This window comes from Molothrus ater, chromosome 17, assembly GCF_012460135.2.
Source record: "Molothrus ater isolate BHLD 08-10-18 breed brown headed cowbird chromosome 17, BPBGC_Mater_1.1, whole genome shotgun sequence".
Taxonomy (NCBI): domain Eukaryota; kingdom Metazoa; phylum Chordata; class Aves; order Passeriformes; family Icteridae; genus Molothrus; species Molothrus ater.
Genome location: NC_050494.2, coordinates 13,182,586 through 13,210,359, shown reverse-complemented (window position 1 = coordinate 13,210,359; position 27,774 = coordinate 13,182,586). Strand labels below are relative to the sequence as shown.

At 48.8% G+C, this 27,774-nt stretch overlaps 2 protein-coding genes across 2 annotated transcripts; one reads left to right on the top strand and one right to left on the bottom strand.

Moving 5' to 3' along the window:
* Nucleotides 1-5,066: 5,066 nt before the first annotated feature.
* LOC118694546 (1,25-dihydroxyvitamin D(3) 24-hydroxylase, mitochondrial) lies at nucleotides 5,067-17,664 on the bottom strand. Its single transcript, XM_036395664.2, has 12 exons — nucleotides 17,272-17,664; nucleotides 16,930-17,120; nucleotides 16,582-16,675; nucleotides 15,825-15,921; nucleotides 14,628-14,719; nucleotides 13,457-13,568; nucleotides 12,026-12,171; nucleotides 10,090-10,256; nucleotides 9,834-9,912; nucleotides 8,638-8,832; nucleotides 7,604-7,715; nucleotides 5,067-6,180 (listed from the first exon to the last, which is right to left on the bottom strand). Exons 1-12 carry the CDS (start codon nucleotides 17,464-17,466, stop codon nucleotides 6,167-6,169), a joined length of 1,494 nt encoding a protein of 497 aa, XP_036251557.1. The 5' UTR covers nucleotides 17,467-17,664; the 3' UTR covers nucleotides 5,067-6,166.
* Nucleotides 17,665-24,802: 7,138 nt separating this feature from the next.
* On the top strand, nucleotides 24,803-27,364 carry PFDN4 (prefoldin subunit 4). Its single transcript, XM_036396020.2, has 4 exons — nucleotides 24,803-24,998; nucleotides 26,033-26,140; nucleotides 26,567-26,710; nucleotides 26,948-27,364. Exons 1-4 carry the CDS (start codon nucleotides 24,975-24,977, stop codon nucleotides 27,077-27,079), a joined length of 408 nt encoding a protein of 135 aa, XP_036251913.1. The 5' UTR covers nucleotides 24,803-24,974; the 3' UTR covers nucleotides 27,080-27,364.
* The last annotated feature ends 410 nt before the right edge of the window (nucleotides 27,365-27,774 follow it).

Sequence of the window (27,774 nt, the reverse complement as noted above, 5' to 3'; positions counted from 1 at the left end):
CTGCCAGAGCCCTGCTGCTGCATCCGAGCACAGATCAAACATTTGGCACCAGCCCCGTCCCTCCCTGCCCAGCTCCTCCTGCAGGCAGCACAAGGAGCTATTTTTAAACCTTTCTCCCATTCATCTGGCTCCACACACACACAAATAAAGCTTCCCCCAGTGCAGTGGTTATCTGTTGCCTCACAGCTGACTCTGGCTCTTTAGGCAATGAGTTTCCCTTTCAGTTCTGCCTTTGGGCAAGAGGAGCTTTGCAGGGGTTATGAATCAACTGCATTTGGAGCTCCTGTCCTGTCTGGAACATGTCTTGGGGCACACCTTCCCTTGTCTTCCTTGCCAGGCTTCCCTCAGAGCCTGGCCCTGTGCTGGGAAGTTGTTTTGCCACTGTTCAGCAACAAAAATACCTTTTGTAATTAGTTTTTTCCCCCCTCCAGCCAGAAGGGAAGTTCCTGAGAAGTTCTCATGTATCCAAAGTGAAATTTTAGCATTTAGAACAAAAAGCTAAAGTCCTGCTGGTTTTGGGTGGCTTAATTTCACTTTAATATTTAAGAACCTGAGGGATTGCATCCCAAAATAAATGATTCAGCACCTGAAGTTCTCTTAAGAGAGACCTTTGGGATCTTCCTGGTTCCTTTGGCTGCACATGGGGCTGGTCTTGCCCTTCCCAGCCCCAAGGTCTCATCCCCAGACACAAATTGGTGCCACATTGCTGCTGTTGACTGCAGCAGTTCTGCAGCCAAGAGGTGAGTCAGAGCAGCCCTGTGACCCTGCTAAAACCAAGCCTGCACAAAAAGGTTTTTGTCAGGATCAAAGTCCCAGGATCCCTGTCACGAAAGGGGGTGAAGGACAAGGGCTCATAATCAGTCTGTGAACCACAAAGTTCCTTTTGTGGAGGGGCTCCTTCCCTGTGGAGGTGCAATCTCCACAGGGTTTTTATTGCAGGTGAGCAAACCACACCTGAAGAATTCCCCCAGCTCCCCCGTGCTTTGGGGTGGGTGTGAGCAGCTCCCAGCAGGGACCAGTTCTCTCCATTTCAGGAGAATTTCACTCCAGTGACTCCCATTAACTGCTGCCCCTGGTGCCTAAATGAAAGCATCACCTGTAAATAGATTTATAAATAGATTAATAAATAAAACATCCTTACAGGCTTGAATTCTTCTTGCAACTCTATGGCTCTTTCTGTCCCCTAAAATCCTTTTCAGTCTGCACATAAATAGGTATTTAACAGGCAGGTGGGATGCACCACTCATTCTGGAACTAATAAATCTGATAAAATGATATTTCACCACCTTGCAAATGTTTCCCTCAGCCTGCACTTCTTATCACCCCTTCCAGGAACACTTAGAGGTGAGCTCTGAAATATCAAATTTTTGTAGGAAAACCAAATGCCTGATCTTTTATGGAGCCAGCTTCCCTTCGTATGTCTTGAATCACAGAACCACAGGTTAATTTAGATTGGAAAAGATCTCCTAGGGTCCAACATTCTGCCCAATCTCCACTTTGTCACCTAAACCAGAGCACAGTGGAAGCTCCCAGGAAGAATGTCCAGGATGTCCAACTGCTTGAGAACTTTATATCATTGCCTGCACATAAAATATCTCCTGGTTTTTCTCTGTGTTTATTTTATTTTAGTGGAGCGTGCTTTGAAGCTTTTCACTTGTGTTGAAATCCTGAATGTCACAAGGAGCATTAAAGCTTTTCCTTCCTGTTCTTTCAACCACAGCCAGAGGGAAGACAGGATCCTTCCAGAGCACCAAAAGCTGAACAGTGCAGGTGAGGATGATCCCGGTTATCCTGTTTGTCTGCCCGGAATCTTGCTCCCAAACTCTTCCTTGCTCTCCTTGTGCTCCCATTGACAATGACCAAAGTTTGGGCCCCAGCTGGGTTTCCCCCCGTGTTTTTCCCATGGTGCAGACATGCAGCCCTGCAGGGTGAGGGGTGGCTCTGGTGTCTGGGGTGTCCCAGCCAGGCCACCCGGGCAGGGCTGGCCTTTGCCCACGGCTGAGCTGGCTCCTGGCTGACCCCTGAGCAGGCATCCGGGACCTTTGCCCTGGAGAAAAACGGGACAGAGCCTGCGGCACCTGCAGGGCTGCCCGGGGCTCCTGCTGGGGAGCTGAGATACCAAGAGGGGATTTCTGAGGCAGCTTGGAAGGCTGGGTAAGCGAGCCCATTCTGCCTGAGGCTTCTCAAACATTTCCTTCCATTGTTTCCATTAAATCTGGAGAGCCTTTTCCCTTCTTCACCTTGAGCCAGCCCCGTGCTGCTGGGATTCCACCTGCCTGCAGACCTGGAGCATTCCCTGCTCCTCTATCTCCTGTTTTTCCTGTGGAGCACAGTTCACCACAGCATGAATCAGATGAGACTCTGATTTCCATTCCTGAGCTGATAGGGGAGGGTAAAGTGCCACGGACGTGCAGATTCCAATTTGGGGTAATTTTTGTACTCCTGGCTCCCCTTTATTGCCCTGCTGCCATCCCTGGCTGCAGTGCCCTCCCTTCCCTTCTCCCTTCCCTTCCCACTGCCTGGAGTTCACCCAGCCCTTGGAAAATTAGAGGCAAACAGTTTGAACTTGTTGAGAGGAACATGCCCAAGGAAGCAGAGGATCATTTTCCCTGATTATTAAGTGCATTCCATTCCACACTTGTTTTGACATTGTCCCTCGGAGAAAAATATTTTGTTTTATGGAGAGGCCTCATTGTTGCTTTTCCTGTCAGGGATTATTGCTCCATAAGTGTTCAGCTCCATCCAAACCCTACAATGCAAAGTTCTTTAAAATTCCTCCTGGACCCAAGTCCTACAGCTGAGGTTTGACTTGTTGGGTTGTTCCAAAGCCTCAGAGATCACAGAACTGAGATAAAAACTGTGGGCAGGAGTTGAAATTCGATGTAGTCTGTCCTCTGACATTCCCATAGCAAAGAATGGGAATAGAGGAGATAAAATGGGAATATGGGAGATAAAAATCCATCCAGGGATTGGATGAGGTATTAATGAAGTTCTAGGTGAACAGACAAACAGGAAATAAAAGCTCTGGTTTTCACTCTCTTCAACTCTGATACTCAAAAATAGCCAAGAATAAGTAGAAGTAAATAAGCACAATGCTCAATTTCATAATAAAATATTCTCACTTTTCTCCAAGCCTTGCCTGTAAGGAGACATTAAAACAAATTTGAATGCAGCCACCCACACCTTGAGCTATCAATGCTCAGGTTCTCGGGGGAATTCACTCATTCACACTCAATGATCAATGAGCTGCTTCAATCCCAATAAACCTCTTGTTTCAATTATCTGAAGCCAAAACCACCTTTTTCTGCTAAAGCTACAACTCTTCCATGAATTTTCAAGAGATGTGCCACAAAGGACTGAAAGTTGTCCAACTTCCTCCTTTTCTGAGAGGTGATAATGCATTAAAAACCCACCCACTCACAGGCAGTGCCAATGAACTAAAAAGGAATTTCACATCGGTAAAATGAGGCATGGGATGAATTTCCTGAACATTTGTCCTGAAATGAACTTCAGCTGGGAGCAACTCACAGAATTAAAGTTTTAGATTTTGGGTTATTTTGCACCATGAATTGAAGTATTGACAGAGATGTGAATTCTGCCTCTGGTTGTTGAGCACAAAGGTCCTTCTCAGGCTGGAAGGGACAAACCTGAGTCAAACTGACAAAATGGGAGCAGGGAAAGGTCTCTAAATCCCTGTGCAGGGACTGACTCAGAGCTGTGGCACATCAGCTGGGCAGGAACTGAGCACAGAGCAGAAATTCCAGGTTGCCAGGCCTGAAGACTGGCATTCTTATCCATGAAAAAGCATGGATCAGTGGCTCCAGCTTTGCCTTTCCAACTCCAACACGCCCAAAGCCTGAACAGAATTCCCTTCCTTTTGGACAGGTAAACCTCACTCCCTTCCCTGTAGGGACAGGGAATGTGGAGGTGAATTAATTCCATTAAAGCTGTGATCCTGCTGCCTTCCCCTGAAGAGGAAACGATGCCAGGGAGGTGGTGTTGAAATGGAAATTCTGAATGAGGGCCTCGTTCCAAAGCAGCAAAGGACTGCTCTGATTTTTCCTGCTAAAGGGCTAAAGGGTTCCCAGATATTTATAGTTATATTTATATTGATATTTATTAATCCCAGGGCATCTGCTGGGGTCCTGCTCCGGAAACAGAGGGAGAGGAAAGCTCTGAGTTGGTGCCTGAAGTGGAAGCCTGGCTTGGTCACTCATTGTCTGTGCAGTTTGATAATTACCAATTTCCCAAGTCAATGGCTTTGGACATTTACTCGGAGGTAGGAGATTAATGAAGTTCTCTGCAAACTTCAGGAACCTGAAAACCCGCAAAGATTCCGGAACTGCCTTTTCCAGGTCAGTGGCTGCTGGTGACCCAGCAGAGAGCACAGATTCACAGATTTGTGCCTGAGCTGGTGCAGAGCCCACCCAAACCGCCTGGATCTCTGGGTCCACTGCATTGAAATAGCGAAAATCCCGAGCAGGTCGGTAAATATCCACCCGTGATTTCCTGCCCAGGAGCAATCAGGGTTTCGAAACTGCTGCTAACGAGGCTGTCAAGGTCAGTTCAGCGAGATAACAGCGCTGCTCTCGGAGGGTTAAACCATCAGAAGGGATGTGAGCAGCGGGAGATGCCTGGAATCCAACAAACTGTTTCTCAGCACTTCTTCCATGCTGGCACAGCTCCCTTGGCTCTCATGCAGTAATGTTAATTTAGGGTGCTGTAAGAAGAGGCTTGGTGGGGTTTTTTTGTCCCGGGATTTTGGGTAGATCCCCACATGGACCTGCACCTCAGCACGAGCTCTCTGGGGATTGATTTCCCATCCTCACCCTGCCAGGAATGCTGCTGAGGGATGGCATTTTAAAAAATATACATCGTTTCTACTGATTCTGCAAAAATTCCAGCCATTTTCGCCTTTCCTCAGAACTTTCCATGGATTTTATCTTGTCCCAGTCCCCTCCCTGGGACCTCCATGCCAGGGCAGAAACGTGTTCAGACTGTGCCAAGGGGGCAGAAGCCTCTTTTGCAAAGCTGCAAAGATTTTAAAATAAATAATGAAACAGTAATTCTAGAGAAAAAATAGAGCTCTTTATTTTCTTACAAAACTGCCTGGAAACGTTCAGATAATGCACAAATTGTTTTATACATTGTTATGGGGGTACATTTACATGTCTGAGCATAACAGAGGAGAACGAATGAAAAACGAGGACAGACCAACGAGTACTAAGAACTTGCAGCATTTCAACATGTAAAAAAATAAATTCAGGGTTATACATAGACATAAAGCTGAGGTTGAAACTGCAAAAGTGTAAAACCAGCGACCATAACAGCCAGAATCCAGTATTGCATGGAGGGCAGCGACAATTTTAACCTTTGGGTATTGCAGTCTCCATGAGGAATAGACCCCCTGGAAATGGTTAGGGTCCTCATTTCCTGTGGAACTGTCCTTGGAAGCATAATTTTCTGTTCTTCATCTCACGTAACTGTCCTGTCAGGATCATCATCGCTCTGCAGAGGCAGAACCCATAGGATTCCAGTGGTTCCATTTCTTTTCGTGCAATGAAAGACCACAAAGCTTTTACAGTAAAGGTGGGATAAAATGGGTAGTGCAGGAGCTGGAGGGATGGAAATCCATGGGGAGGAGCAGAGGGTGTGTCAGGGACCCGCTTGCAGCTGCTCAAAGCAAAGCAATAAATCCTGCCAGGTGCATTTGTCCCTGTTTCCCTCCTGCCCAGAATGCCAAGGGAACGTATTTCTTCCATTATCCCAATTTCCCAGCCCTGTTTTAGCCTTTTCCAGACTCCCAACTGCCTTCTCTGGCAATTTGAGAAGGACTGGGGCAGTTCCCTCTCCCACCCCGAGCTCCCAGGGCCAGTCCAGCCCTGGCTGGTCCCAAACTGGAGGCAGCTCTCCCCAAACTGGGCTGTTCAGCACCCCCAGGGCTCCTGGTCCTGCACTAAATCCCTGGATTTCCACAGCTCCATGACAGCACTTGGCATTTTCCTCTCCTTTTAGGCACATTTTCCCCAATAAAACAGTCTGGAGCTTTTCCTGGTGCTGTTCCTGCCTCAAGGGATGTGGTGCAGCTCCTCCCTGGAGCCTCCAGAGCTTTGGCTCCCACAGCTGATGTCTCTCTCTCAAGAGCAGGCAGCAGCAGGGCTGTCCTTTATTTCTTGCAACCTGTGTTGAGCAAAAAAAAAAAAAGAATCTTTATAGAGATTATGTCAAAGCAAACTGCACTGAACAAACTCCAGTTTAAGGAGTGAATATTCAGATTATACTGGGGGATATTTTTTTCCTGGGATGTTGGCTGGCAAAAAAATATCTTCCCCAGCATTGAAATGTCCTGAATTTCTATTGGAGGATTTCATTCTGGATCAGAGACTTGTTTTCTCAATTTAGGTTGTAAGTTATTTTGTTAGCTTGTTTGTATAAACTTGTGAGAAAGAAAATCCTACATTCAAAATATCTAAGTTGCAACACATCATAACTATTTACAAATAGATTTTTCTTTGTCGCTCTGCCTCAAATGAAGTTTTGTTATCTAAACTCTGCAGTGAGCAGTTCCTTCACTAAGGCATCTTCTATTTAATCTGCAAATTAATGCTCAAGATCAAATGGTCTTTTATAGGAAATATCTTTGGGACTGCATGGAGGAGTTCTAACAAACCCTGGCTGTTATTTTCTGCAGCAGGGGGTATGTGTTGATTTCCCCCTTTTTGAGCTGCATCCTGCACAGAAAACGTGGCTATAAAATTTACTCCAGAGCCACGAGCTGTGTGAAACACGGGACATTTCCTGATAAAACACTGACCTGGGACAGCATTAATTAGCTAAAATTAATTACAGGATGGCTCTGGCCCTGTGAGAATGAAGAGCAGACAGGTATCAGCTGTTTACCCTCCCACTGGCACAGAAATGCCAGCCCAGGTGCCAGCAGAGCCTGCAGTGTGCAGAAGCACAGGAGCACAGGAGCACAGGTGTGTGTGTGCCCAAGCAGCACCCAGGTGTGTGTTTGTGTGCCCAAGCAGAGCACAGGTGAGTGTTTGTGCCCAAGCAGAGCACAGGTGAGTGTTTGTGTGCCCAAGCAGAGCACAGGTGAGTGTGTTTGTGCCCAAGCAGAGTACAGGTGAGTGTTTTATCCCCAAGCAGCACCCAGGTGTGTGTTTTATGCCCAAGCAGAGCACAGGTGTGTGTTTTTGTGCACAAGCAGAACACAGGTGTGTGTTTTTGTGCACAAGCAGCACCCAGGTGTGTGTTTGTGCCCAAGCAGCACCCAGGTGTGTGTTTGTGTGCCCAAGCAGCACCCAGGTGTGTGTTTGTGTGCCCAAGCAGCACCCAGGTGAGTGTTTTATCCCCAAGCAGAGCACAGATGTATGTTTTTGTGCCCAAGCAGAGCACAGGTGTGTGTTTGCGTGCCCATGCAGCACCCAGGTGAGTGTTTTATCCCCAAGCAGCACCCAGGTGAGTGTTTTATCCCCAAGCAGCACCCAGGTGTGTGTTTGTGTGCCCAAGCAGCACCCAGGTGAGTGTTTTATCCCCAAGCAGCACCCAGGTGAGTGTTTTATCCCCAAGCAGCACCCAGGTGAGTGTTTATCCAGACCTGCTCGTGGCTGGAGGGCGATGGGCAGGGCCCTGCCAGGGACGAGGATCCCCGAGTGCAGCGTCTCCAGCGGCGCCAGGTCCGTGGCCAGCACGCGGTACCTGCGGATCAGCTGCAGGGACACAGCGCCAGCTGTCAGTGCAGCAGCCCCAGCCAGGGACAATGACCTGCTCTGGCTGCATCATTCAGGGGGTGAGCAACTGCCTCATTCAGCTATGCTATATTAAACTCTACTACTATACCAAAACTGTACTATAGCACACCAAAGACAAACCCATGACCCTTTCAGACTGTCACGGCACAGCTTTGACCCAATCAATCCAACCATCACCAGGGTCGAGTGAAGAAATCACTCTCATAAACTGTTGAGAGTTTTTTGCAGATTGAGGGGTTCTTGCAGGACAGTGGCCATATTCAGCCAATGCACAATCCAGCCTGCCTTTACTAATGGACAATGGACACGCTCCCAAACAATGAATAATGGACAAATTCAGAAATGGGGTCGGTATATCCTTAAAAAAGATACAAGAAGAAGAGGCATCGGGACTCAGCAGGTTTGTCAGTGAGCTTGGGAAAGTAAGAAAAAAGAGAAGTCATGGGTGGGCCAGACGAGCACAGCAAGACGTGTGAAAAATCAGGTGATCCCATCAGCATTCTAATTTAGACACATGAACAGCTGGGATTAACCAATCGTGTGTTAGCTAGAGACACGTGGACGGTAGAGATTTATTATAAATATAGTCTTTTTAGGGATCATAAATTTGGCTTCACTGGATCATATTGGTTATGGTGTGACGCCCCTGAACCTCCTCACCCCGCAATAAACAATCCCCATAACACATTCCACATGTGCCAAACAACAGGAGCACAAATCAAGATAAGAATTGTTTTCTCTTCTCTGAGCTTTCTCACTGCCTTCCCCAGGAAAACTCCTCGGGAAGGCTGTGCCTGCTGTGCCCGCAATCAGCGTGCTGGGCTGTGCCTGTGCTCAGCTGGAGGCCAAACCCCCCCAGCTCCCTTTTTGGGGTGCTTACCCAGCAGAGGGCCAGGTGCAGCTGCAGCTCGGCCAGGCGGCGCCCCACGCACATCCTCCTGCCCATGCCGAAGGGCACGTGGGAGAAGGGGTGGATGGAGCCCCTGTGCAGCCAGCGCTCGGGCCTGAACTCTGCCCAGCCCCTGAAATAGTCCTCACTGCAGCCCAGGGCGTGGCTGTTGATCATCAGCACCGTCTGCAGCAAGGCAGGACACAGAACAGGTCACAAAGCCACCCCCAGCTCCCGAGGATGGAGAATCGTGGCACGTGCCATGGATACATATCATAGCATTGGCTTTTGGCAAATATTAAAGTGGATTCCATAAAGTGACTTTGTTATAAAGATACAGTTTTTATTTCTGTTGTTAATTAAGCTTAGACGTAGCAGTGAAATAGCTATGCTTGGTTAAAATACCTACTTAAATAAAATAACACCCAATGAACATATGAAGAAAACCCTGCTACAGAACAACTATCAACTCTCACAGCTGAAAACAGCATAGACCAAAGCCCAAAAACTAAAAGTCATAAAATAAAAATAATGAAAATAGGCTAAAACCCACAAGCAAAGAATCTGCATGCTCTAAAAGAGTAAAACCAAACAAGAGCCATACCAAAGAGTTCTTAAAATATGTAAACTAGTTTCAAGAAAAAGTTTACTGTGCATGATTGTTTATGAATATGCAACAAACTAATGTAATAGAAATAGTAGATAAAAAGTGTTTCTAAAACAAATGTACTCTCAGCTAAGTACCAAGATACACCCAACCATAATAACCTTTACTTTATAGTCCTTGTCTCCTATTGTCCTTTAATAAACTTTTAAAATTTTCACAAGGAAGTGAATGTGTTTTTCACAGCACAGCAGCTTCCTCAGGAGAGGTCATGGAATTCCCAGAAAATCAATTGGAATGTAGAAAAGGTTGTGGTTTCCTCAGAGAATCATGAGAAAATTTAAAAATAAAAAGTTGGAATAGCTCATCAAAATTATTTCAGGCAAATATTTCTGTCTAAGTCCAGCTGCAGTGCAGGCAGGTGTGGGTTTGTGTTTATGGGAATCCTCGGGGTGAATCCCTCATTCCTTGTCCTGGGGCTTTGGCAAAGCCAGTTTGAAACTGAAATATGAGCAACTTCTGTGGTTTAAAGGGCAATTAATAAATTAAAAACCATCCCAATAAACGGAATTAATTGCCTTACCCCTTTGGGCAGCATGTAATTTCCCAGAACCATTTCTGTGTCGATGGTGCGGGTGGTGAAAGGCACTGATGGGGTTAATCTGCAGGGAAAGAGAAGAATTGGTTAAATTTCTATCAAATTCCCATCTTTCATCTCTCATATTCTCCCTCAAACAGCAAGATGAACAAAATTCCACGTGCTGGAAAATTCCTTCTCCCTTGTACAAAGAAGCTGGTGAAACACTTGGGGATTGTTTTGAAGGATTCGGGGATTTTACCTCATGGATTCTTTCAGACAGGCTTTTAGGTAGGGCATGTTCCTCAGGCTCTCAGCACTCGGGCTCTGCTGAGGAGCCAAAACCCTCTGGATTTCCTGGAAAAGCTTCTGCTGGACATGTGGATTGCGGGAGAGGTTGTACAGAGCCCAAAGCAAACTGTTGGCTGTCTGGAACAAAGCAGAAAGAAAGGTGAAGCTCTCCTTTTGTAGGAGAACTTACCCAAAATTCAAAGCAACATTTCAGGCTGGGCACAGCTTTATGGAATTTTGACAGCCTGAGGGATTACAAGCAGTCCCAGTTGTCCTGCAGAATTAAAAATCTGGGAATTTCAGGTCAAAATCCAGGGATTTCAGGTCAAAATCCATCTGCACTTGGGCCACTGAGGCCACTTCAGGATTAACTCACTTCCAGGTGTGCTGGTGCTCAGGTTGTGGAAGGAAGGGGGGAACTGGGGGGAATTTGAACCCTTGGAAAATCAGCTTTACCATCTCCACCCCAGTGATCCGCAGGTAAGGAGGGAATTGGAGTAATTTGAGCCCTTGGAAAATCAATTTCACCATATCCACCCTAACAATCTGCAGCTAAGGAAGGAATTGGGGTAATTTGAACCCTTGGAAGATCAGCGTCACCATCTTCACCTGAGTGATCTGCAGTTAAGGAGGGAATTCAAACCCTTGGAAAATCCCAGCAATCTGCAGCTAAGGAGGGAACTGGAGGGAATTTGAACTCTTGGAAAATCAGTTTTACCATCTCCATGATGGCAGCTAAGGAGGGAATTGGGGACTGAGGGGAATTTAAACCCTTGGAAAATCAGCTTTACCATCTCCAAGCTGGCAATCAGCAGCTAAGGAAGGAACTGGGGTAATTTGAGCCATAATGAGGGAACTGGGGGAACTTGGACCCTAAGGAGGGAACTGGGAGGATTTAAACCCTGGGCACATCCCTGGTACCATCTCCACGCCGGCAATCTGCAGCTAAAGAGGGGACTGGGGGGGTTGAGCCCTAAGGAGGAAATTGGGAGAATTTAAATCCTAAGGAGGGAACTGGAGGGGAATTTGAACCCCAAGGAGAGAACTGGGTTAGGGTTAGGTATTTGAGCCCCAAGGAGGGATTTGGAGGGAATTTGAGCCCTGGGTGCATCCCAGGTACCGTCTTGACGCCGGCGATCTGCAGCTAAGGAGGGAATTGGGGGAATTTGAACCCCAAGGAGGGAACTGGGGGTAATTAAACCCTGGTCACATCCCAGCTACTGTCTCCATGCTGGGGATCTGCAGCTAAGGAGGGAATTGGGGCAATTTGAACCCCAGGGATATTTAAACCCTGGTCACATCATGGGTACCGTCTCGACGCCGGCGATCTGCAGCTAAGGAGGGAATTGGAGGGATGTAAACCCCAGGGAGGGAATTTGAGCCCTAAGGAGGGAATTGGGTGAATTTGAACGCTGGGCATATCATGGGTACCGTCTCGACACCGGCGATCTGCAGCTAAGGAGGGAATTGGGTGGATTTGAACCCTGGGCATATCATGGGTACCGTCTCCATGCTGGGGATCTGCAGCTAAGGAGGGAATTGGGTGAATTTGAACGCTGGGCATATCATGGGTACCGTCTCAACGCCGGCGATCTGCAGCTAAGGAGGGAACTGGAGGGATGTAAACCCCAGGGAGGGAATTTGAGCCCTAAGGAGGGAATTGGGTGAATTTGAACGCTGGGCATATCATGGGTACCATCTCCATGCTGGGGATCTGCAGCTAAGGAGGGAACTGGGGGAATTTGAACCCCAGGGAGGGAATTTGAGCCCTAAGGAGGGAATTGGGTGGATTTGAACCCTGGGCATATCATGGGTACCGTCTCCATGCTGGGGATCTGCAGCTAAGGAGGGAACTGGGGGAATTTGAACCCTAGGCAGGGATCTGAGCCCGGGCACACCGCGGGTACCGTCTCGACGCCGGCGATCTGCAGCTCCGCGATGGCAGCGTACAGCTCCTTCCTGGACAGCTGTCCCCCCGAGTAGATGTCACACAGGAAATCCCCCTGCGGGTCGGCAGAGTGCCTCTGCAGCCGGCTGTCGATGGAGTGCTTGGCTGAGGAGGGCAGAACGAGGGGAAAATCACTCACGGCCCCACAGAAACACCTGCAAAGCCACAGAGGTGCCAAGCTGTGCTCTGTTTGCAAGCAGTGGGTGAATAGTGAGGGTATTTGGAGGGAGTCAAGAATGGCGGTGTCACTTTGCAAACAAACTCAGTCCCAAAAGTCGCTTTTCAACAGAGGAGGAGCTCTTAGGAATTCTGCCCTCTTAAATTAGGGGTGGAAATATTCAGCAAACAGAAACACGAGTGTGTAACATTTATTACCTGGGGTTTTCAAAGGGGATCAAGGTGTTAAAAAATCAAAGGGATTTAGCACCCAGCACCCCAGAGGGGAAATGTAAACCTTGGATTTACCAGGGGAAGGTACAAAGAGATGCCAAATTTTGACATGCTGGGTTGTTGGTTTTTTTTTTAAATAAAAAGAAACAGGTTTTGCTCATGAGTATCCCAGCTGTTAAAAACAGTTCCTGTGAAGAGTTATTCACTTGAAGCGAAGGTGTCAAACTGGTTTTTCTGAGCAAAACTGGTTTAAAGTGTCTTTCCTAAAGCCCATAAACTAAGAAGCAATAAAATGAGTGTGTGGCTGGCAGGACAAAAAGCCTTGGGACTCAAATACCCAAGGGAAATATCTCAGTGTTACGACCTTCCAAAAGCTTTCTCAGCCTTTGGTTATGCCTCTCACTGTTTAAATCAATGAAATTTTAAAAGATTTGAAATACAAACTAAACTTCACATCTGGATTTTGAGTAATTTTTAAACTTGGAAGGCCAACTCATTTTAAATAGTCAAAAAGCCAAACTGCACCTTATTATTTAAATTATTTCTGGGTTTAAGATTTACAGCTATGCTACAGGTTGTTCAGAAAAGCTATAATTTCTTTTTTTTTTTTTTTTTTTAGCAAACTGGCTTTTGCTGCGTGCACAATTCTTGTTTCTCAAGAAAATGAGTCTTTCAGGGAAGTCCCTTTTCATTTATACCCTTGCCTTTATAGAGATTATACCTTTTGAATTTCCTTTTAGGACAGATTAAGGTGGTTCCAGGACACTGCTGGCTCCCAGAATCCTGGGATTTCCCCGGGAATGGGGTATTGCCCCACAGCCTGGGTGTTAGTCACTAAAAACTGCTCCCACATGGGAATAAATCCCTGTTTAGGTGCAGCAAATGTGCTTTAATCCGTGCTGAAGGCGGGGATTAACAGCAGCAAGCATGAAAAAATCAATTCCAGCAAGGAGAGGACAGAGATAAAGGGAAAGGAGATAAATTTGGGTTAAATAATGACCTGTTTTAAATATATCATCCCATGCTTTGGTGTGAGCTTGCCAGACTTTGGTGTTGAGCCCCTTGTGCAGCTCCACAGGGGTCACCATCATCATCCCAAACGTGGCCATCATCTGTGGGGGGAAATCTCTCTTTAATCTCTTTTGATCCCTCTCCCTGCAGCCCCTGAACGACACCAGGCTGGGAAGTACAGGGAGATTTTCAGGAAGGCAAAATTCTGCTGGATTTTCCATCCTGGACAGAGAGGATGGGTCTCAGTCTACTGAGGGCATATCCAGGTAAAAATCAGGGGCAGCCAGGAGCCTCCTCAGTAAGGGATGCAACCTATTGATTTTGGGCACCTGTTGGGAGTGGCTCAAGGCATTTCTGGCAGTGCCTCCCTCTCCCTTGACAACAGAGGAGCTAAAATCCGGGCAGGGCTGGCTGCCTGTGTGTGATGACTGAGGGGAGGCAGGTTTGGACCCCAGAGCCCAAGGCACAGCAGCTCTGACCCCAAACCCCGCAGCAGGGCACAGTCCCACCCTGCAGGGTCACCAGCCAAGCTGACAATTCTCCTTCAGGCCTGCCCTGGTGGCCACTCAGCATTTTCCCTGTCACACTGATGCTGCAGACAGGTAAAAGTGTTATTTAAACAAATAATCTTATAAAATGTGGATTAGCTTTGCTCCCTCAGCTAACAGCAGCTTACAAGTTCCCACGTGAGAACAGCTTGAGAAAGGAGAGCTCATGAACACAACAATTAACTATTCCTGGGGGAGAAAAACAAGTGCAGCTGTGATAACCAGGGATATGTCTCATGAGAATCAGTGAAAAAAATATATAAACAATTCAAGAATCGAGAGATTTGATGGACGAGTAAAACACCTTTTACTAACCAGTAGGGTAATTGGCAAGAAAGCCACTAACCAATTAAAGTTGCACATGAGGTCTGTGAAATCTGTATAAAAATGGAATAAAAAGGGGCTTTTCCTGCATGGAGAAACTGAGTCCTGTCTGCTTTATTGCAACAGACTGAGGCATTGCATAAAGGAGGCAGAAGTTCAGGATTAGCTGGGCACCTGTTGGGAACAGAAGCCTGAGCTGCTTTTTCCAGCTGTCTCCTTTAAATTGCTGCCTCTCATTAACAGCAGGGGTCAAAACCCACCACAGCCCCAGGAGAGACCCTTCCATACCGTTTTTACAGCCTTGATGAAGTTCAGACTTTCTTCTTCTACGTCCTGCTGCAGGAGGCCAAACCTCTTTCCATACAGCACCAGACAGATACCTGTTGTTAGGCAATAGTGTAATTAAATTAATAAACAAAGGGCTGTGTGGGATGCATCATTTATCATCAAGGAATGGCCTGGGTGAGCCTTCTGAAGGTGTTCCTTGGTACAGACCTGGCAGAGCAGCACTTGTAAAACACCTCCTGCTTGTCTGCCCTGGCCCCAGTGAGGGTTTCCAGCTCGGGGCCCTGGCATTTCTGCACATGGGGAGTGCCACTGATCCCCTCACCAGCAGCAGAACTGACATTTTGGCTCAGATTTGGTGGCTTTACTGAAGAAAAGTGAGTGGCAGGAGAGCAGGGCTTGAGGAGGCATCGCCCACAGCATTCCCCCCTCCTTCCCACAGCAAGCACTGGCAGCGTCCCCCTCTGCACCTTTTCCCCTCGTCTTTTTTCCCCGTTTCTTTTCAAACTGTCACTTCCTATTTCTCCCTTTCCAAAAGCAGCCATCACCACTGACACTGAAAACAAAAATCCACGCTGAGGAGCCCAGCCCAGAGGATGCTGAGAGGAGGCAGCCAAGGGCAGCTGGGTCTGGCAGGGCTGGTTCAGCCACTACACCCAACCATCCCCTTTTTTTGGGAGTCACTGAGCCACTTTGTGCCCTGTGTCATCCCTGGCACATTCCTCAGGGAGCTCTGAAAGGTTCCTGAGGATGAGGCTCTGCCTTGGTAACTCATCCCAGCCCTTCTCAATCCCAGTGTAAACATTGGAAATGGGATTTTCCAGCCTTTGCCTGCAGCCAGCACTCTGTTATTGGAATATTTCATTGATCCTGCTGATAGTTAACAAATATCAGATGGGCAAAAAAGGCTGTGTGTTATCTGATCCCACTCTAGATAAATGAACCATAACCCCCCCCCCCCAATTTTTGATTTATAAATCATTGGAATGTTTGAATTTTTGTAAGCCATGCAGGTAGCTAGGCAGAAAATTAAATTTGTGCTGATGAATTTTGCACTGACAGTCCCTGGCTGTTCTGCAACTCTCTTTGCATGATATTATAGCTGAGAGTTTGGAAATAATCAGCCAACACATTCATCCCTATCATATTTAACAGCAATGCCCTGACAGGTGCACCACACTCAGGCAAAACCCAACTCACTTTCAAAAGACCATTTGTTGAATTCTGAATAGACGTCTTCCATCTGGCCATTGTGATCACAAATCTCATCTATTCTGTACATAAAGTCCTCCAGGACCTAAATGGTGGAGAGAAGAGAGAGAAAAGAAGGGAATAAAATGACATCAAGGAATAAAAATCCGGTGTAATTCAGCATTTCAGCAGCCTTTTGAGCAGATAACAATCTTGCATGAGAGGAATCCTTTTGTTCCCTGTTCTTTGAACAAGATTCAGCTTCCCCCTGTGTGAACAAGTGTTTGGCTTTGACAAGCTCTGGTGCTTCCATGAACTGTGCTGCCCCGGCAGGGATGCAATCCTCACCCCGGGACAGCTGGGCTTTCACAACTCAGGATTAAGGTGCTTATCACAGACGCTCCTCAACCTCCCCAGGAGCACGGAGGTTAAGGACAGAGGTGTTCCCTGAGGGGAGGAGCAGAAGAATGAAGGGGTAAAGGCAAAAATTACTGCATGCAGGAAAAGCAGGGAAAAGCTGTTTGCAGGAGCCTGGATCCTTATGGAATAATCCTGTTTTTCTGCGGGGACACTCTCAGCTCCAGGTTTCTGTGTGGTCTCAGACCCTGGCACTGAGTTTGTACTCACTATTCCCTGAATGTTCTGGGTCTGAACTCGTGGTTTATCACCGTGGAGTAAATAAAGCTGCCCAGATAAACCGGATCTGCTTCAGCTCCCCAGGCTTGCAGGGGAGCAGAGAGAGCAAGGATTTCTCAGGGCACGGTACCTCATTGATGGCCGTGTCCAGTTTCACCACCTCCCGGGGCTTCATCAGTTTCTTCTGAAAGGCACTTCTGACCCTCTGCCAGTCCTTTCCCTCCCTGCATCGGAACAACCACGGCGGGGTTGGACAGCGAAAAGCCCGGAGAAGAATGAAAACAGAAAACCCCCAAACCCACACTGCTGATGCTCCACCGCACCGACGGCACCACGGGGGATGCTCGGGGTCGGGAACGAGCCCCGGCCACGCTCGGGGCGCACTCCGGGACCCCCGGGACCCGCTCCGAGCATCCCCCGGGCACCGGCACCCCCGCAGCCCTCCGGGCACGGCCGGGATGCTGCGGGCAGCACTCACAGGATGAGCAGCCCGTAGGCTTCGTCGCGATAGTCGCGATAGGCTTTCCAGGGCTTGATCTCGAGGCGCTGGGGGCAGGCGCTCTCGCGGCGGTACAGAGCCTCCAGCAGGCAGGGCGCCGCGATGTGCACCGAGTCGAAGGCGCCCAGCTTCATGCGGAAAATCTTCCCGAAGCGCCGGTGGTACTGAGCCTGAGAGAGCCAGAAACCCGCCCTGAGAGCGGGGCGCTGCCTGCGCGGCATCCCCAAACCATCCCCATCCCATCCCCATCACCACCACCATCCCCATCCCCATCCCCATCCCCATCCCATCCTCATCCTCCTGCCGTCCCCGCCGCCTCACCAGGGTCTCGTGCTGCCTCTTGAGCCCCCCCTTCCAGAGCACGTCGGGCAGGCTGCCCATCAGCGGCCAGCTGGGCGGCCCGGGCAGCGTCTCCGCCGGCCGCAGCGCGCTCAGCGAGGACGCGGCGCGGCCGCAGGTGCGTGCACGGAGCCGCCGGCGGGCCAGGAGGAGGAGGAGGATGCTGCAGCCGCCCATGGCCCCGGTGCCGGCCCCCGGGCGCGCATAGGTGCATTTATAGCAGCCCGAGGTGCTGGACTTTCATCCGCGCCAATGGGAGCCATGGGTGGGGTGAGGTGGGGCGGCTGCCCCGGCCCTGCCCGCAGAGCCCGCGGGGCAGGCGGGTCATGAAAGGGTTCAGGGAGGCAGGGAAGGCACCGCGCCAGCGCCTCCGCCCGCTGGGAGCCGGGGATGAGGGGATGGGACCGGCCGGGATCCGGGGATGAGGGGATGGGACCGGCCGGGATCCGGAGATGAGGGGATGAGGGGATGGGACCGGCCGGGATCCGGGGATGAGGGGATGGGACCGGCCGGGAGCAGGGGATGAGGGGATGGGACCGGCCGGGATCCGGGGATGAGGGGATGAGGGGATGGGACCGGCCGGGATCCGGGGATGAGGGGATGAGGGGATGGGACCGGCCGGGATCCGGAGATGAGGGGATGAGGGGATGGGACCGGCCGGGATCCGGGGATGAGGGGATGGGACCGGCCGGGAGCAGGGGATGAGGGGATGAGGGGACGGGACCGGCCGGGATCCGGGGATGAGCGGATCAATCCCGCTGGGATCCGGGAATGCGCGGATCAATCCCGCTGGGATCCGGGGATGAGGGGATGGGACCGGCCGGGATCCGGGGATGAGGGGATGGGACCGGCCGGGATCCGGGGCTGAGCGGGCCGGACCCGCCGGGATCCGGGGATGCTCAGATGGGACCCGCCGGGATCCGGGGATGCGCGGGTCGGTCCCCGGGAGGAGGGGACACAGCGCAGGCAGCGCCTCCGCTCCTTGCCTGGCGTTCGTGCGAACGGTCTCGTAGCGCTCTCTCTCTCTTTTTTTTTTTATTTTGTTTTCCTTTTTCTTTTTTTTTTTTTTTTAATTTGCATTTTTGTCCGAGCACCCGCGTGAGCACAAAGGGCTGTGGTGTTCATCCTGCAGAGCGCAGAGTAGCTCAGTTTTCCCGCAGCATTTGCACTTTAAAGAGACGGAATAAGAAAGTGCAGGGAGCTGAGGAGCGAGAAGTTGTGGGGTGTGAACTACCCTTACCCTCTCTGGCTGAGTAACCAGAAAAGGTCATGTGGGCATCGTCGGGGAAGGCAAAATTCCCTTCTCTGTGAGTGTTGTTAGCCACTGAATCCTTACAAAAATCAGTGCTTCCCAGTCTTTTAATCAGAAACTGCACAGAAAAGCTCGAAAAGTTTGAGGCTGAAGCAGCAAGAACAGGTAAAGGAGGAAAAAGGGAAAGAGAAGAGAAGAGAAGAGAAGAGAAGAGAAGAGAAGAGAAGAGAAGAGAAGAGAAGAGAAGAGAAGAGAAGAGAAGAGAAGAGAAGAGAAGAGAAGAGAAGAGAAGAGGAGTTGGAGCTAGACAGAGCTACCTGTAATCCAGAGGATTTCCAGGAAAGACAGCTTGGCTACAATGGGGATTTGATTTTCTTGCACCCCATGCTACCTTTCCCTTCTTTCCCAATGCCTTTTGTGACTCAGCTCTAATCCCCTTCATGTGAGGGTTTGGCAGAAGCAGAGTGTGCAGACACCCTGGGTGTGTTGGACAGAGCATGATCAGAAGATGGATTTGACACATAAATAAACATGTCTCAAAGTCAAATTAATAACAATGCAAAGACCAAGGCTGCAGCGATCAGCAGAGAGAAAACGTACTAAAGAAAAGGAAATACACTGCAGAACTTTTCTGGGAGCTCTGTACATCCTTCCCAAGTGATTTTCTGCAATGGGATCATCCTCTGTGGGCCACAAGGTCAGAGCACTTCCCAGGCAGGCTTTAAAGTTAAAGTTGGTTCAAAGGTTTGTAATTTTTTTGGGGGGGGGGACACCACAATGCACAATCACATTCTGTGATGTGTTTGCTTTGCAGCAGTGCTCCTGAAACACATCTCCCTGTCCTTGTAGGCAGCTCAGGCTCCATTCAGTGATGAGCTCTGAGAAACCAGGCAAGAGGAGACAATTTGTGCACTCTGCCTATTTAAGGAATGAGAATGAACTCATTTGAAGGGTCACAGCTTCGTGCCTGTGAAACGATGTCTTTGAAGAGTCTGGAACAGGCAAGTCAAGACTAAACTGGGCACAGGTCAATTTTTCCGCGTTCTTCACAGCTACGGGGAGGAAACCACCCTGTTAATGTGAAATCCTCTCTCTCTGAAGCTGTTTTTGAATGACAGAATGGAAAGGGTTGTGTTTCACTCCTGTGGCTGAGATGTAAGTCCCTGGCAGGGAAGTTGGTGTGCTGGGAGCTGGGACAGAAAATCATTCCTCAGTTGCTGCTCAAGTGCAAGTCCAAGGGTGTTTGCAGCCCCTCCTTCTTACCTCATTTTTAAGAGATCTCAAGCCCAAGCTTTAATTTTCAGTTGTGACCTTTAGGGCATATCAAGGGTTATATTGATGCCTCAAGTTTTAGCAGCAGTTTTCATATTCTGTGCTGCTTTGGTGAGCAGTTCTGAGCTTCACATCAGGGCATGCTGAGCTCTGTGCACAGAGCAGGGAGACAAAACAATTCCTGCTCCAGCTGGGCACCAAGGACAAATGATCCAAATCTCAGCCCAAGAGCCCAAACCCCGTGGGCTGGAGAGAGAAAAACAAGCAGGGTGGGACTGCAGGGGCTAAAGCTGGAATGGGACAATGAACTGCAAGGTGCAAATGGAGCAGAACTGATCCCAGGGACAGAGCCCGTGCCCGGCCGTGCATTTTGGGGCCATTTTGGTTCATCTTGGGTGCAGCCCTGGCTGGGCTCTGGTGCTGCCCAAGGTGGATCCATGGAGGAGATCCTTGGAATAAATCCCTGCTTTCTTCTTTAGCTCCATCCAGTCTCTGCTCCAGCTCAGCCTGCACAAGGCATCAGTTCCAAGAGAAAAGCTGGACCAGTTCAGTGCTCTTGAGCTGAATTTTGGGTTTATAGCTCCACTGAGGCACCTGAACTGTGAAGGTGTCACCACCATCCCACAGGTGTCCACCCACAAGACTTCCCAATGTTTCCCAGCAAATGACAGCTGGAAGTGGGAAATGAAAATCCCTCCTCACTTCTCTGCTATGCCAAGGAGGATTTTTGGGTCCAAGTCCAGGAAATAGCAGAAGATCAAAGCTAAAGAGCTGATTTTTCTGTGCTTCTCTTTTGCTCTTGATTTGATTTCTGCTCTCTTGGATGTCAGGAGAGAATATTCCTTGAAAAACCACGTGCCAGTGGGATGCTTCTGAGGGAGATCTGCTGAGCAGGTACACATGGCTGGCTCAGAATTTTTCACCACTAAATATTTAATTAGTCCAAGTTTTAGAGGTGTTTTCTCAGCAGGTTCAATTTCTGGTCATTTTTTTTGGGAAATAGTTGTAACATATTTGAATAAAGGTTGGAAATCCCATCAAACTCAGAGCTCCTGCCCTGGATTTAAGGGGCTGAGGTGTGCTTGGGAAGCTCATTAAAAACAACTCCTGAACTCCCAGATCAAAACCTTGGAGCTCATGGAAAGTGACCTGAGTGATTTTCATGTAGCTCACTTCAAACACATCAAATATCACCAAAATAACTCCTCAGTGGGAAACAGCTTTATGCTGGGAGTGGATTTTCCCTCTTAACGCCTGTAACTGCAGGAGGTTTGCTCTGTGACATATTACACAATTCCTGCCTCCTGGCCTCTGCTCTTTCTCCTGGTTGGGAAAAACTTTTTGCCAATTTGGACTTAAAATTTTTTGTGAAATCTCTGAGTTTTCTAAATTAATACAAAGTGCTGAAGTGCCACAGGAGGAGATTAACAGGGAGAGTGTCACAGGAGGGTATTTCACAATGTGGGGAAGGCAAATGGATTGCAACTTGCAAGCTCTGGTTGTTATTGCGGGGTTTGTTTGTGTTTGTTTATACACTTTTAATTCCCTGTTAATTCTTTTAATTCTCTTTCCAGCTGAGGATCTTTGAGTTTTGTAAATATTGATGGGAAAGTACAGTAATTCCCATTCTCCAGAAGAGAAACAGAAATGGCTTTGAAAGCTGAGATCTCCAAGTTATCCATGTTCGCTGTGAAATGAAAGCAAAAGGAACCTTTATTCTATTTTCACTCAAATACTGGTTTTTAGCACCAAACTCCTCTTCTTATCTCAGCTTCTGGATGATTACTCCTCTCCAAGATGACAGTAGCAGTGGATGGAAACTCAGATTCCTGCAGCTGGCCATGCCCTGTGTGGAGATGTCCACCTCAGCCATCAACATTGCCACACTCCACTGCTGAGGGAGCCTCTAAATCAGCGCTTCGAGAAAATGAAGAGGTTTTCTTGACTTAAATCAAGCAAAGATTGCTTAAAAAAAATAAAAACTGGACCATCTTTTTGGTGAAGAAACATTTATCACCTGCTATAGATGAGCAAGCAGTGCTTCATGCACGGCATCCTCTGGAGAGGAGCTTAGGGGGAAAATCAGGGAGAAAATGGTGGGAGCAGAGCAAGAAATCGAGGTCCAGGACAAGATGCTCTGACAGCCAGCTTGGAGTTACTCAGGACTTGGCAGGTTTTGAATTTTTTTTCTGGAAATTCGAGTCACTCTCTGGGATGTTACAGTTTCTTGTCTATTTTAGCAATATTGCCCTGCCTGAGCAGGGAGGGGAGGTGAGGGGTTTGTGCAAGAGTTACTGTCCCAGGCTGAATATTTCTCTTTGAACAGGAGGCTGGAAGCTTTTGTATTTATTTATTTTTAAAAGCAGCAGCCTTTAGGGATCCCTGGAAGTGTCCCAGGCCAGGTTGGAAGGGTTAGTGGAAGTTGTCCCTGAACCTAATGAAATTTAATAACTGATGTTGGATAGGTGTGGATATAGAGGAAGCTGGAATTGTGAATGGTGAATTGGTGAGGTTGCTTTGGACTAACACGAGGTATTTTGAAAGAATAAGGGTAGAGAGGTGAGAAAGTCTGCCTTCCTTCCCTCAGCTTACAAAATAATGAAAAAATCCTCACTGGGGGTTTTGCCATATAAATAAATAGGAGCTGTCTCATTAAGGTCGTTTCTGGAAAAGATGAACACCCTTAGAAAATGATTTTTTTTTCTTCAACCTCCCTTCCCTCTGCAATGCTGGTACAAGAAGGGCAGACACAAGGACTGTACTTCACAATAAATCCCAAAAATTGGGAATGTCATAGCACTGCCACGTCCTTTACCACACTGGCAGAAATGAACCAGGACAAATTTGTGTGGCTTTTGCTCAGTGTGATCCCCTTCATCCAGGCTAAACCTGGAAAAACACCGCTTCATCCACATTTCCAGGGACCTGGAATTCACAAACCATGTTGGTGTGTGGGGGTCCCACAATCACCAGGGCCTGAGGAAGGTCTGTGGGGCTCCAGGGAAAGGGGAGAAGAGTTTGGGAAGCCCAAAGGTCTGTGGGGCTCCAGGGAAAGGGGAGAAGAGTTTGGGAAGCCCAAAGGTCTGTGGGGCTCCAGGGAAAGGGAAGAAGAGTTTGGGAACTCCAAAGGTCTGTGGGGCTCCAGGGAAAGGGGAGAAGAGTTTGGGAACTCCAAAGGTCTGTGGGGCTCCAGGGAAAGGGAAGAAGAGTTTGGGAAGCCCAAAGGTCTGTGAAGCTCCAGGGAAAGGGGAGAAGAGTTTGGGAATTCCAAAGGTCTGTGGGGCTCCAGGGAAAGGGGAGAAGAGTTTGGGAAGCCCAAAGGTCTGTGGGGCTCCAGGGAAAGGGGAGAAGAGTTTGGGAACTCCAAAGGTCTGTGGGGCTCCAGGGAAAGGGGAGAAGAGTTTGGGAAGCCCAAAGGTCTCCCTGAAGCAGAAAAGCATGGCAATGCTCTTCCCCGCTGAGCTGGGCTGCAGAAGGCTCCATCAAGGAAGGAGAAAATGGCAAAGAGCCCCAGAGGAGCCGTGAGATGAGGGCAGGGCGTGGAAGGGATCCCAGCAAGGGGAAGCCAAACAGCAGCCCAGGGAGCAGAGCAAGAAGGAGCAAGTCCTTTATGCAAGTGGGAGAGGAGCGAGGGCGCTGGGTTCAGCGGGTTCCTCTCACTCCACGCTGGCTGCCTGCACTCCTGAGCTGTTTTCACTTTTATTTACATAAGGGAGCTCTGCAGTGAGTTACTCTTGGCAAGGCTCACCCCACAGAGCTTGCCCGAGCATGTGGGGGAAAAAAGGATTGCTTTTCAAAGCCTTGGAGTCATCGAATTCTTGTGAAATCCACTCCTTTTCTCTTGAGGGAAATTGCCCTGGCTCTGGCTACTGTGCAGTTAATGCAGCCAGGGAAATAACCACGGCTCAGGCTGTGCCCTTTCCTAGCAGGGTCCTTTGGGAAGAGCAGGAGGATGGCCAGGGGGATGAGAGTTTCTTTTCTGAGGAAAAGAGAGGTTTAGAGCTGGGATTATGTTTTTATAGCATTTAATAATAATGTGGTTCTCTGGGGAGAAATTTGGTGATGTACTTCTTCCCTCAGTGGGAAACAAGGCACTGTGCTGATGATAATGCACCAAAATAAAATATAACATCAGCCTGAGGGCTACCCGACATATCTTTTATTATTCTGTCTTTCCTACTGGTTCAGAACAGGAGTTTTGGAATGAGCAGCTATTTGGAACTGGAAAAAAAAACAAACCCAAAACCCAAAAATCATTTTATTTCAGGCAATATTATAGAAATAAGTATCCCATCCCATCTCTTTATCCCATTCCATCCCATTATACCATCCCATCCCAATCCATTATCCCATTATCCCATCCCATCCTGTTATCCCATCCCAATATCCCATCCCATCATCCCATCCCATGGATCCCAATATTCCACCCCATCCCAATATTCCATCCCACAGACCCCATCCCAATATCCCAATATCCCAATATCCCAATATCCCAATATCCCAATTCCATCCCAATATCCCAATATCCCATCCCGTCCCAGTATCCCAATCCCGTCCCAATATTGGGATATCCCAGTATCCCAATATCCCAATTCCATCCCAATATCCCAATACCCCAATATCCCATATCCCAATATCTAGCCCAATATCCCATTATCCCAATATCCCATGGATCCCATCCCATTATCCCATCACAATATCTCATTATCCCGCCCCATGGATCCCATCCCATTATCCCCATATCCCGATATCCCATTATCCCAATAAATATCCCGATATCCCGATATCCCCATATCCCGATATCCCATTATTATCCCGATAAATATCCCGATATCCCATTACCCCCATATCCCGATATCCATTATCCCGCCCCATGGATCGGATCCCGTCTCATGGCGCCCCCTGGCGGACCAGCGCCCCGAAGCCGCCTCCCGCCCCTCCCACCGGGCCGTACCAAGCGCCGCGGGGGCGCCTTCACATTCCCTCCGTGCCCCGAGGCCGCTCGGGGCATCCCGCCGTGCTACGAATAGAGAGAATCCCCGATTTTCACAGAGTCGCGGCCGCTTCCTGGAGTTTTCCCTCCTCTTTCTTCTTTTTCCCGTGCCCCTCCTCTGCGCGCAGGGCGGATGGTTCGGCCCCCCATGGATGCTTCAGCGCCAACATGGCTGCCACCATGAAGAAGGCGGTGAGCAGGCCCGCGGCGATTCGGTCCTTTGGAACAGCGTTTGGTCCCTTCCCGCCGGGGTTCCATTCCTCCCGAGGAGCTTTCAGCTCCTCCGCGGCTCCCCGGGCCGCTGTGTCCCGGAGCCCCCCGCAGCCCCAGACGCGGCCGGGTCAAGCCTGCCCGGAACGGCGCGGCCGCCGCTCGGGAGCTGAGGGCGCTGGGATGGGGCCGTGGGATCGGGCCGTGGGATCGGGCTGTGGGGTCGGGCTGTGAGATCGGGCCCTGGGATCGGGCTCTGGGGTCGGGCTGTGAGATCGGGCCCTGGGGTCGGGCCCTGGGGTCGGGCTGTGAGATCGGGCCCCGGCACAGCGCTTGTCCCCCGGGGTCGGTGGCCTTGCGGAGCCTCTGCTGGTGCGGCTCGTTGAAAACAAGGGCAAGGTCAGGGTGGATGTGAGGAGAAATTTATTCTCTGGGAGGGTGGATAGTTATGGAGTCGTCATCATCGTGACTTGGGTTGGAAAGGAGCTTAAAATTCGTCCTGTTCCATCATCCCACCCCTGCCGTGGCAGGGACACCTTCCTCTGTCCCAGGCTGCTCCAAGCCCTGTCCAGGCCTTGGGCACTGCCAGGGATCCAGGGGCAGCCGCAGCTGCTCTGGGCACCTCTCACCACCCTGCCAGGGCACAATTCCTGCCCAATATCCCATCCAACCCTCCTCTCTGTCCCTTTGAAGCCATTCTGCTTTGCATGTCACTAACTGCTCCTGTTCATGGTGTCTCTGCAGAGAAAACTCAGAGCAGGGTGTCCAGTTCAGCCATCAGTGTCCAGGAAACATTTCCTTTAGGATGCCGTGGCTGGCCAATGTTTTAATTGGATGTACCCAGCTAAATGTGGGTATTTCTGGCGTCCTTGAAGAGGCACTTTGAGCAGCCAGGTGCATAAGCAGAATGTGGTGGCTGTCAGGTTGTTTTCCATCACTTTGTAGGAGTATCCTTGCAGGGAGACTCAAGTTAATGTAAGAACTGAAATCATCATTTTGACCTCTCCTCCTTGCAGGCTGCAGAAGATGTCAATGTCACCTTTGAAGATCAACAGAAAATTAACAAGTTTGCAAGAAACACCAGCAGGATCACAGAGCTGAAAGAAGAAATAGAAGTGAAAAAGGTATATTTGCTTCAGATCTCATGAACTTTTCATTGGGTTTTCAGCTGGAACATAGAAAATTAGCAGCAGTGAGTTACTGTGAGTTTAAGTAATGCTTGGGATCTGATATGAGGTTTCTGATACTTTGGAAATAGATAATGGTAAAATATCAGATTAATTAATAAATGTCACTAATATCAGATATTAGTGACATTTAAATCTGGTGTATTGCCCTTGCCTGGATAGATAATTTTTCTGTTAATGACAGATAATGAGGGCTGGATTGAGTTGCTGAATTCCAGCTCTGAAAGCGATCTCTTGGATGTCCTGGTGGTGGGTGGGATTTGTTCCCCAAACCCAGCCTCTGTGGGTTCCTTACCCAGCTGTGGCAGTGTGTCCATTGAAAGGCTTTTCACAGGGAGCCTCTCTCTGTGTCCTGGCAAACAGAAGCAGCTGCAGAACCTGGAGGATGCCTGTGATGACATCATGCTGCTGGATGATGCTGACTCCCACCTGATTCCCTACCAGATTGGGGATGTCTTCATCAGTCACTCCCTGGAGGAGACTCAGGAGATGCTGGAGGAGGCCAAGGTTTGTCTGAGCTGCTGGGCCCTGGGGTGGGACCTGTGCATCCTCTGGAGCTGTCACAGGCTGAAACTGATGCTGGATTTAGGATTTCAGTCACCCCAAAGGCACTCCAGCAATAAACCCTGCAGCCAGACCTGGGATGAGCTGGAAAAGAGGCACCTCGTGGTTGGTTCTGTGTGCTGACAAACCTGGCTTAGTTGGTTGTGCACAACTGATTTTTGTTTATTTTTTCTCTTTCAGAGGAGTTTGCAGGAGGAAATCGAAGCGCTGGAATCCCGAGTGGAGTCCATCCAGAGCGTGTTGTCTGACCTCAAAGTGCAGCTCTATGCAAAGTTTGGAAATAACATAAACCTGGAGGCTGAGGACAGTTAAAGCTTTTCTAAACACAACACCCAACCTTCCCTTAGGTTATTAAATGTTTTGATAACATTGCTGCAATTACATTTGAGAACAGAAAATCCATCCCTTTCTTTTCGTTGGTTTGTTGGTTTTTTTTACTTCTGTAAAGTTCTGTATATTTAATAAGAACTTTCTTATTTTGGTTATTGCAGTTATTTATTTATTCAGGAAAACACTGACTTCACCTTGCTGGTAAAGCATCAAGATTTGAATATCTGCATTGGTTATTAAGGCAATAAAGCCAGGCATGTATTGGGAGTTTCCTGGGTTTTGTTTTCCACTCATGAAAAGGTTCAGAACAAATGGAAGGAGGCAATGTGGGAGTGGCTGTTGGATAAAAGCTGTGTGACACAGGGGACATGATGACAGAGTGATGCTGTTCAAGTGTTTTTAACAGCCCTCCTGGAGCTCCCAGATTCGTCCTCTGTGTTTCACCCTCAGCTCAGGTGTCAGGAATTTGCCAGAGGACAAACAAGGGCTCTTTAAAGCTCACTTTGGTAGTGAGGAAAAGCTTTTGGAGCCCCCATATTCACTCATTTACTGCTTTGTATTTGGGAATCCCAAAAAGTGCTGCAAGTCACAATTCTGAGTCTTAATTTCTAATTTTCCTGAGCAGTTCCTAAATCCATATTTGTGTGGCAAATTGATGTCATAGTTGTTCATAGGTT